Source organism: Bos javanicus, chromosome 3 (genome assembly GCF_032452875.1).
Source record: "Bos javanicus breed banteng chromosome 3, ARS-OSU_banteng_1.0, whole genome shotgun sequence".
NCBI lineage: Eukaryota > Metazoa > Chordata > Mammalia > Artiodactyla > Bovidae > Bos > Bos javanicus.
The window spans coordinates 100046057-100055896 of record NC_083870.1 but is presented as its reverse complement, the minus strand read 5'-3'; the positions used below and the strand labels follow the sequence as shown (position 1 = coordinate 100055896).

At 40.4% G+C, this 9840-nt stretch overlaps 1 protein-coding gene across 2 annotated transcripts; it reads left to right on the top strand.

Annotated features, from left to right (window-relative positions):
* On the top strand, positions 1-9271 carry LOC133244656 (cytochrome b-c1 complex subunit 6, mitochondrial). 2 transcript variants are annotated; one of them, XM_061412114.1, is made up of 5 exons: positions 384-431; positions 5300-5326; positions 5805-5952; positions 6061-6222; positions 9061-9271. In XM_061412114.1, the coding sequence occupies exons 3-5, from the start codon at positions 5890-5892 to the stop codon at positions 9091-9093; spliced, it is 258 nt and encodes an 85-aa protein (XP_061268098.1). In that variant the 5' UTR covers positions 384-431; positions 5300-5326; positions 5805-5889; the 3' UTR covers positions 9094-9271. The 2 variants fall into 2 exon arrangements, with proteins under 2 accessions (XP_061268097.1, XP_061268098.1); XM_061412113.1 differs by lacking the exon at positions 5805-5952 and having other exon boundaries at positions 1-431.
* Positions 9272-9840: the final 569 nt, after the last annotated feature.

Sequence of the window (9840 nt, the reverse complement as noted above, 5' to 3'; positions counted from 1 at the left end):
GGACGGTTCCATCGACGATGTGGGGAAGACTGGGAACTGCGCTAAAAGAATATCAAGTATTTCTGCATACTTCCCAAGTTTCTTAGAAAGCAATAATTCAAATAACCCCCCAAGTCAACATATTTGGGCCTGGTGTGGCTAAGGGGATATTCCTTAGCAAATCCTTCTCTGGTGCAAATACCAGCTATCCCTGTCCCCTGCCTCTGGACGGTAGTACATGCCAATCGGAGCGTGTGTTCGCCACTACGACTAGTCTGCCGCACTTCCGGCCAGATCGCCGGATATCCGCTGAGTGACCCTTACAAGTCCTTTTTGATCCTGAATTGGAATAGGTGCCGCTGTTGCTGCTTGTGTTGAGTCCAGAGCCGCAGCCGGACATGGGGCTAGAGGACGAGCAAAGGATGCTGACCGGGTCCGGAGATCCCAAGGAGGTAAGAATCTCGGGCAGCTCGACCTCCTTTCACAGCCCTGAGGCTCAGGACCTGACCCAAAGCACGGGACCCTCTGGGCCCCCCTTTCCCACTAGAGTTTGCAGGGTCGGGAGAGCTGGTTCCCCATACTCTTCCCCAGAGTTCGTCGGGTGACCTTGGTCAAGTAGGTGACTAGGCTTTCTCTGGGCTTCGGCTTTCCCAGTCTGTGAATGTGATTAAGGTTTAACGAGAGGGAAAATGCTTTGTGGACTAAATTTTTGTAAAAATGAGGCCTGCTTATGTTTTTAGTCAATTAGCTGTTCAGAGCCTCTAGTTTGACTAATTTGGGGAGCAAGCTGCCTCAGCTAGGGTCAGGGATCCTGGTGTATCTTCTGTGGAGATTTCGGGCATCAGGCCTTAGGCTAGTTTCTGTGAAAACGTGATTTAGTTTTCCTTGGGTGGAGGAAAGGGAAAAGTGTCTTTGGGGACAGTGTGGGGATGTGCGGTATAATTCTGTGATGAGAGAGGGAGCTCCTTCCCAGACTTAGAATGCCAATTTAATAATAATCATTTATTGGCTGCTTTCGATTCCAAGTGCTTTATATGTACTAATTCATTTAAGCCACACAATAGTCCTGTGAGGTATTAGGTAGTCATAGTATTGCCATTTTACAGATGAGGAAACAAGCATAGAGAGGTTAAATGCCTAATCTGAGGACACACAGCTAATAAATCATGGAGACAGGAATTGAACTCAGGCAGCATGGTTCCAGAGGAGGCTTAGCCACAGTGTTACATGGTTTTACAGAAGCCAGCTAGTTTTTGTTTCCCATCATATTTCTTATCTTTCGTTCTCTGGTCACTTCCCTGCAGTTGTTCTGGGCTTATGGGTTAAGAATAATTGGGAACTAGTTAATCCCATAATTTTTTCTAGTCTTATTTTCAGAAAAAGGACAAGAAAGAAATGGAGCCAGTCTCAGGATGTTCAACTGGAAGTATACCAGAAAGTTCAGTAGGGCTCATCACAGCAGTAGATGAGAAAACAGAAAGTAAACAAGTAGTCTGTTTTAAAATGAAGAAATCTGAGGTTTGTTATGAAGAACCTGTACATCTTGGAGATTGAATCTTTTTATTTAGTATGACCTTGGTTTTTATCATTGATATGAAGTTTACCTGAAATAGTCCATATTCAGATTTGTATTTGGATTTGTTTTCTCAAAATATGCCATGATACTTTTGACACAAAATTATCAAAATGATCAATAAAATAATCAGTGTAGTAACACTGCTAATAGGGAAAGGATATAAAGGTCTTGCTTCTAGGATACTAATTTCTGGTTTCTAACTCAGGCAGAATGGGATTTCAGTTTTTTTGAATAACTGTTTTCAGGATGAATTTTGTTTTCCTAAGAGCAAGGTTAAGAAATCTTGTTTAATGGAAAACTAGAATTGTACATTCTAAGTAATAACTTCACATTTAGAAGACACCTTTGTTAATTTGAGAATAAATAGCCTGGATTACAGTGGAACCTGCCCTGTCCCTCACTCCAGTTTTCATAAGCTTTGGTCCCTTCCTTGAAGATCATACAGTGGGGCAGATTGTATGGAGTTTTGAAAACACAGTGAGGGATTGTTGAACTAGTTTTTTTTTTTCCTCTCTATATCACCTTTTCCTTCCCTTCCTGCAAACGTGGACATGTACATGCACTGGCGGGTAGCTGCTTTACTTTTGACAGGTTGAGTTACTGATCAGGCTCTACTGTGCCACAGTTTTAAGACTCTGCTTTTTCTCCCAAAGAGATTTGTTCCCCCACACCCCTTGGAAGAAAAGAAACTGAGGTTGAAGTAATAGGTCGAAGGCAATGGCACCCCACTCCAGTACTCTTGCCTGGAAAATCCCATGGATGGAGGAGCCTGGTAGGCTGCAGTCCATGGGGTCACTTAGAGTCGGACACAACTGAGCAACTTCAATTTCACTTTTCATTTTCATGCATTGGAGAAGGAAATGGCAAAGAACTCCAGTGTTCTTGCCTGGAGAATCCCAGGGACGGGGAGCCTGGTGGGCTGCCGTCTATGGGGTCGCAGAGAGTCGGACACGACTGAAGCGACTTAGCAGTAGCAGCAAGTAATAGGTAGGGCCTGATGTTTTTTAAGCTTGTGAGTGGAGTTGTGTAGAGCTTTGGTGCACTTATATTGACAGTGTACTTAGAGTCTTGAAAGTTCAGCAAGCCAAAAGCAGTGACTGAAATTATCTTTAATTCTGGCTAAAGGAGAATTTAGGTTTGGCTATTTTCATATACCCAATTCAAATTCAGAACATAGGAAAAAATGTTAGCTTTCTACCTAATTTGGTTTGGGAATGAAAGGATTAAATTTAGCTATTTCTGGCACTACTGGTATGTCTCAGAATTTAGAAGAAAATATATTTAAGTTGGGGACTTTCCTGTAGCTCAGATAGTAAAGAATCTGCCTGCAATGCAAGTGACCCAGGTTCGATCCCTGGGTCAGGAAGATCCCCTGGAAAAGGAAATGGCAACCCACTCCACTATTCTTGGCTGGAGAATTCCCTGGACAGAGGAGCCAGGCAGGCTATAGTCCATGGGATCGCAAAGAGTTGGACACAACTAAGCAGCTAACACACACACACACGCACGCACGCACGCACGCACACGCACACGTTGATCCCATATGAACAGTTGACAACTTGAATGACTGATTAATTTGGTTGCACTGGGTCTTAGTTGCTGGGATATTCATTGCATGTGGGTTCCAGAGCACGCAGGTTGAGCCACGTGGGATCTTATTTCCTCAATCAGGGGTTGAACCTGGATCCCCTGCATTGCAAGATGTATTCTTAACCACTGGACCACAAGGGAAGTCCCTGAATCTTTTTTTTTCCCCCCCATAATTAAAACATTTAATGAGCATAAATATATGACAGATATTATAGATACGGTTAGGTATTACATATAGTATGGTATTTGCAAAATCTATACATTAAAATTGATAACGGCAATTTTACTGTGACAGCTTGAATCTATATCAGAAAATGTTTGATTAGTGCTTGTTATTACTAAACTGGGAGCCCCTTAAGGGTCTATTGTAATTAGTCAAATCATTACAGATATAAAGTGCATAAACTTTTAGAGTGTTGTACACACTTAAGTTTGTTGCTAATGAACATGAGATTGTGTGTCCTTGTTTAAACATACTCAGGACTTGTTTTAATCAGGTAAGGTAAGGTTACAAGCATGGAGACAACTTTTTTTTATTTAAACTACTTTATAATTTATTTTAAAATTATTTAAATTGTATAACCTGTAAAGTTGTTTATATCAGTGACCCTGTCTAGTATGATATCGATTACCCTTCTTCAAAGCATAATCAAGATAAGACAACTGTTTTTCAATGAAGTTTATTACTATAGTTTCTGACTATATATATATCGACTGAGCTGACTGACTATAGTTCCCAAGAGAAGAGGGCAGGCCATACCACCAGGGCCACATGGGGAGGTGCCAAGGCCCTATCAGGAGCAGAAGAAGGACTAGGTGAGGCAGGATAGCCATGTTCTGGCAAGTTTTGTTGTCGTTCAGTCACTCAGTTGTGTCCGACTCTTTACAACCCCATGGACTGCAGCATGCCAGGCTTCCTTGTTCTTCACTGTCTTCCTGAGCTTGTTCAAACTCATGTTCATTGAGTTGGTGATGCCATCTTGTCCTCTGTTGTCCCCTTCTCCTGCCTTCGATCTTTGCCAGTATCAGGGTCTTTTCCAATGGGTCTCTTCTTCCCATCAGATGCGCAAAGTATTGGAACGTCAGCTTCAGCAACGGACCTTCCAATGAATATTCAGGCTTGATTTTCTTTAGGATTGACTGGTTTGATCTTCTTGTAGTCCATTTCCTTGCAGTCCAAGGGACTCTAAAGAGTTTCTCCAACACCACAGTTCAAAAGCAACAATTCTTTGGCTCTCAGCCTTCTTTATGGTCTGACTCTCACATCCATACATGACTATTGGAAAAACTATAGCTTTGACTATATGGACTTAAGTCGGCAAAGTAAGGTCTCTGCTTTTAAATGCGCTGTCTGGGTTTGTCATAGCTTTTCTGCCAAAGACCAAGCGTCTTTTAATTTCATGGCTGCTGTCACCATGTTCAGTGATTTTGGAGCCCAGGAAAATAAAATCTGTCACTGGTTGCATTGTTTCCCCATCTATTTGCCATGAAGTGATGGGACTGGATGCCATGATCTTCCATTTTTGAATGTTGAGTTTTAAGCCCGCTTTCTCACTCTCCTCTTTCACCTTCATCAAGAGGCTTTTTAGTTCCTCTTCACTTTCTGCCATAAGGGTGATGTTATCTGCATATCTGAGATTATTGATATTAATCCTGGTAGTCTTGATTCCAGCTTGTGCTTCATCCAGTCTGGCATTTCGCATGGTGTACTCTGAATATAAGTTAAATAAGCAGGGTGACAATATCCAGCCTGGACATACTGGCAAGTTTAAGAGTGGATAATTTAATAGGCTGTTGACTTTGGGCTGGTCCCTTTTTGTTTGGTACTTAGCCCTGATGTGATTAGTACATGGGCAATAATTGGTTTAGTGTAGGAAAGTTAGATAAAGGTAGATGGTAAGAAGGGTTTTGGATTGGTTTCTTTGAAATTTGTGCCCCCTGGCAAGTTGTTTGCCAACTCTAGAAATTAGGCAGCCCTGGGAGGGGCTGTCTCCAGGATTAACAAGGCCCCTAAAGTGTCAAAACACCATAAAATATAGAAAAATTTAAAACATGGTTAATACCGTCTATGCTCAGTAATTACAACATCACTATGATTGTGAATATATATGTCATAAAATTGCTGCTGACATTATTTTTGTTCTTATTTTGTAGGAGGAAGAGGAGGAGGAGGAATTAGTGGTAAGAGCTATCTCAGGTTTGGAACCATCTCAGTAAAAGAAAGTTTTGAGTTTCATGAAACTCTTAAGAGCATTTTAAGGATACTCAACACCTTGGAGAGAATGGGAATGGAAAAATCCTTTAATACTACTGTTCAGTTTTTCTGGCATGTGGGCCTGGGAGGCTGACACTTTTCTGGGTTTGGGGCTTCTACAATCATGGTATCAGAAAGCAGAGTAGCATCTTGAAGGCCTGGTACTCAACCATGTGCTCTTTGTGGTCTAATAAGGAATTCTAGAAGGAATCTTAAATGATCCTTCTCCATGTTAACATTGCCTTTGTAGGTGGTCAGCTGGGGTGCATAGGCCAGTTGTCTATTGAGGGGAATTAAAATTCACAGACATTATATATCCCAAAATGATGTGATAATAAACAAGGCAGGCCTCCTCTAGATGTCCTTCAAGTTTGGCCAGGTTTCCTTTATCACCTTGTTTTTCAGATAGGACTGAGGCTTTCAGTGCATACTGGCAACTCTGGAAGGCAGGAATGTGAAACTTTCCCCTTCTACTTAGCATCAGAATTAAATGGGAGACCCCATTCTGCTCTTTCTGGCGGCAGTGTGGCTCTGCCAGGTGGCCTTCTGCACGGTAATTCAGAGACAGCACCTTGGTTTGGTGGTTGTATTAAAGCATGTGGTTTGTGGGTCTCCTAAAATCCCCATTTTGTTTTTGTGTGGGTGTGTGTTTCTCTCTTAGGATCCCCTAACAACAGTGAGAGAGCAATGCGAGCAGCTGGAGAAATGTGTAAAGGCTCGGGAGCGGCTCGAGCTCTGTGATGAGCGTGTATCCTCCAGGTCACAGACAGAGGAGGACTGCACAGAGGAGCTCTTGGATTTCTTGCATGCAAGGGACCATTGTGTAAGTCAGCTTAAAGTCCAGAAGGGGAAAGCTTACAGTGGCCAGGGAAGACTTGGTGATGACCACCTTTCTTTCCATCCTAGGGGCAGGACAGTGCTGAGCATTTTACATACATAATCTTACATAATCCTCTGATTCACTGAAGATAACTATTCCCATTTTACAGATAAAAAACTGAGGCTCACATCTCAGAAAAGAGATGTGATATTCCAGTTTAAACTGCTAAGCAGTAGGGAAACTGGATTCTGTATGTTAAGTACAAAAGGCTATTCTTCAGTATATATCCTCCAGTGTGTCTTGTACATAATAGTTGGTAAAAAAATTGTTTTTTAAACTTGTTTTTGACTCCCTTACATATGTAACAGTAAGGTATTTTAATAAAGTACAGGGTAGGCAAAGTTTGATTTGATTGTTTATGTTAAAACTGATTGGCTGGCTAATAAGCATATGAAAAGATGCCTAACACCATTAGTTCTCAGGGAAATGCAAATCAAAATCACAGTGAGATACCCCTTCACACCTCAAGATGGCTATAATAAAAAAATACGGGGAGAAATGGGTGAAGGGGTCGATAAATAACTCCCCACAAAATAGTTAATGACCTCCACTATCATAATTTATGCTTCAACAATCCCAACTTAGGTTTTTTAATTCTATAACATACAGTGCAAACACAGAAATGCATATGCACACACATTCGTACACAGCTCCTATAAACACATTCTAACAGTTAAAAGAAAATTTGTTTGGCCATGCTGTGCTGCACATTTTGTAGGGTTTCCTGACCAAGGATCGATCCTGTGTGTGCTGTATGGAATTCTAAACAACCATTGGACCCACTGCCAAGGAATTGCCTGGAATTTTTTTTTATATATATAAGAACAAAAATCCAACTGAAGTCATACTATCTAGAGATAAACATGTTTTTTTATATAAACTAACATTTTTAAACAAAATGAAATTATAACAACACATTTACATATAAAATATGAAGGAGCATTATATTCCTTTCCATTGATGTATATTCATATTTTATCCATCCTCTAGTTTATAATTATTCATATAGCTTTTTTCCCATGATTTAAGTGGAAAGAGGGAAAGTTTATATACAAAACACTTATATATTGCTTTTTATATCTTAAGAAATAAGTGTTGGTGATGTGGAAAAACTAGAAACCTCATATACACTGCCTATGGGAATGTATGTTGGTATAGCCTTATTGAAAGGTCTGGCAGTTCTTCAAAAGGTTAAACTTAGAGTTAACATATGACCCAGCAGTTCTCCTAGGTGTACACCCAAGACAAATGAAAACATCTCTACACAAATTTGTACACAAATATTCATAGAAGCATTATTCATAACAGGCACAGTTGGAAACAATATAAATGTCCATCAGCTGATAAATAAAACTTCATGTATCCACATAAAGGAATATTATTTGGCAAAAAAAAGAAATAAGTACTTTACTCAAAAAACATGTCTGTTGGTGGAGTGGATAAACAAAATGTATGTACATACAATGGAATATTATTGAGCCTTAAAATGGAAGGAAACTGACACATACTACAGCATAGGTGAACCTTGAAAACATGCTAAGTGAAATCAATCAAAAACAAAAGAACAAATATTCCACTTATATGAGGAACCTAGAGTAGTCCGATGTATTGAGGTAGAAAATTGAATGGTAGTTGCCTTTATTTAATGGGTATAGAGTTTTAGTTTGGGAAAATGAAAAAGTTCTGGAGGTTGATGGTTGTAGAACGTGAGTTACTTCAGTTCAGTCGCTCAGTCGTGTCCGACTCTTTGCGACCCCATGAATTGCAGCACGCCAGGCCTCCTTGTCCATCACCAACTCCCGGAGTTTACTCAAACTCATGTCCATCGAGTCGGTAATGCCATCCAGTCATCTCATCCTCTGTCGTCCCCTTCTCCTCCTGCCCCCAATCCCTCCCAGTATCAGGGTCTTTTCCAGTGAGTCAACTCTTTGCATGAGGTGGCCAAAGTATTGGAGTTTCAGCTTCAGTATCCTTCCAATGAACACCCAGGACTGATCTCCTTTACAATGGACTGGTTGGATCTCCTTGCAGTCCAAGGGACTCTCAAGAGTCTTCTCCAACACCATAATTACTTAAGGCTACACAAATGAATTGCTTAAAATTATTAAAATGGTGAATGTTATTTAAATACTTTGAGTCAAAACTGGCTTAAGATCGGGGAATGAGATGGGCGTGGTCCCCTTCACTGAATTATAAGCCAGCACAGGAGACAGAAGTAAAATGGTTAGTAAACTGGTAAATCTCCTGGGTATAACTTCAGGATGCCCTTTACTGAACCTTCTATTTAAAGTTGCTGTTCCTTCCCCCCACCATTTTATTTTCCTCAGCATTTATCACTACCAGAAGTTATATGTATATTTCTCTCATTGTTCTCTTAAGTTCTATAGGACACAGATATTGTCTTGTTTACCGTAGTGACTCAGCATCTAGAACGGTATCTGGCACATAGTAGATGTTTTATAAATATTTGTTGAATTAGTAAGCACTGTGATTGGGAGTCCTAAGTTTCTTTGGGAAAGACAGGAAGGACAGGAGCTTGTTAAAACCTAAATATGTAACGTTAGGTTTTAAAGGAAAATTAAAAGATGAAAAAGTGGGAAAAAGATTCCCAGTTAAGAAGACAGTATTCCGGTAATTGAGGGGAGTTCACTAGGGCTCAAGAAGAGTGTGAGAAGGTGAGTGGTAAGGGAAGAGGCAGTGCTGCTCCAGGTTACGAAAAGCATTGTAATTCATGACATTAAACATGCCAGTTGATGACATTCTTTTCTTTCCCCCATCTAGGTGGCCCACAAACTGTTTAACAGCTTGAAATAAGTGTGCATATTTGTTCACCCCAGCCTTCATCATCTGGGCATTGGGATATTTCCTCAGTTTTGAACATGATGTTTATTTGTGTAACTAAGTTCATGTGAATCTCAAGGATTTTGGCTTAGGCAAGTAATTTCTGTGTAATTATCAGTGATTTCATCTTAATAAAGTCTAGTGATCAGCAGTCTTGCCTTCTGTCTTTTTTTTTTAATTTAAAGATTTTAAGCATGAGGATAGATAGAATAATAATCAACTCCCATGTACTCATTACCTAGCAATAATAAGGACTTTTAAAATTTTTACTTTGATGGCATTTGTAACACTAATTGCTTAACATCATTAAATACTCAGTTCATATCAAAGTTTTTTTAATCTCAAAAGTGTCTTGGGAATTCCCTTGGCAGTCCAGTGGTTAGGGCTCTGAGTTTCCCCTGCAGTTGGGCACAGGTTCAGTGTCTGGTCAGGGAACTAAGATCCTGCAAGCCATGCAGCACAGCCAAAAAAATAACAGCAAACAGTTTTTGGTCTCAGTGTCCAACAAGATTGCTTTTCTTTAAAAATACTGTTTTTAAGGGAGAGTGGAGAGGGGTAGTGGAGTCTAAACAGGGTGAGGAAAGAGGATCTGGCCAGGCAGTGCTGGCAATGGGAGACTGGGTACATAGATACAGGGGGAATTGATCCAGTAAGTAGATACATTAAAGATAATGAGATCTAGCAGAGAATGGAGTTACGAATATAGAAGAGGAAAAAACC

Bases quoted from the DNA above. Each gene is read 5' to 3' on its own strand.
- LOC133244656 (XM_061412113.1), top strand. From the start codon at position 378: ATGGGGCTAGAGGACGAGCAAAGGATGCTGACCGGGTCCGGAGATCCC. The intron at 432-5,299 runs GTAAGAATCTCG...CTTATTTTGTAG, and splicing joins GGTCCGGAGATCCCAAGGAG to GAGGAAGAGGAGGAGGAGGA. The intron at 5,327-6,060 runs GTAAGAGCTATC...TTTCTCTCTTAG, and splicing joins AGGAGGAGGAGGAATTAGTG to GATCCCCTAACAACAGTGAG.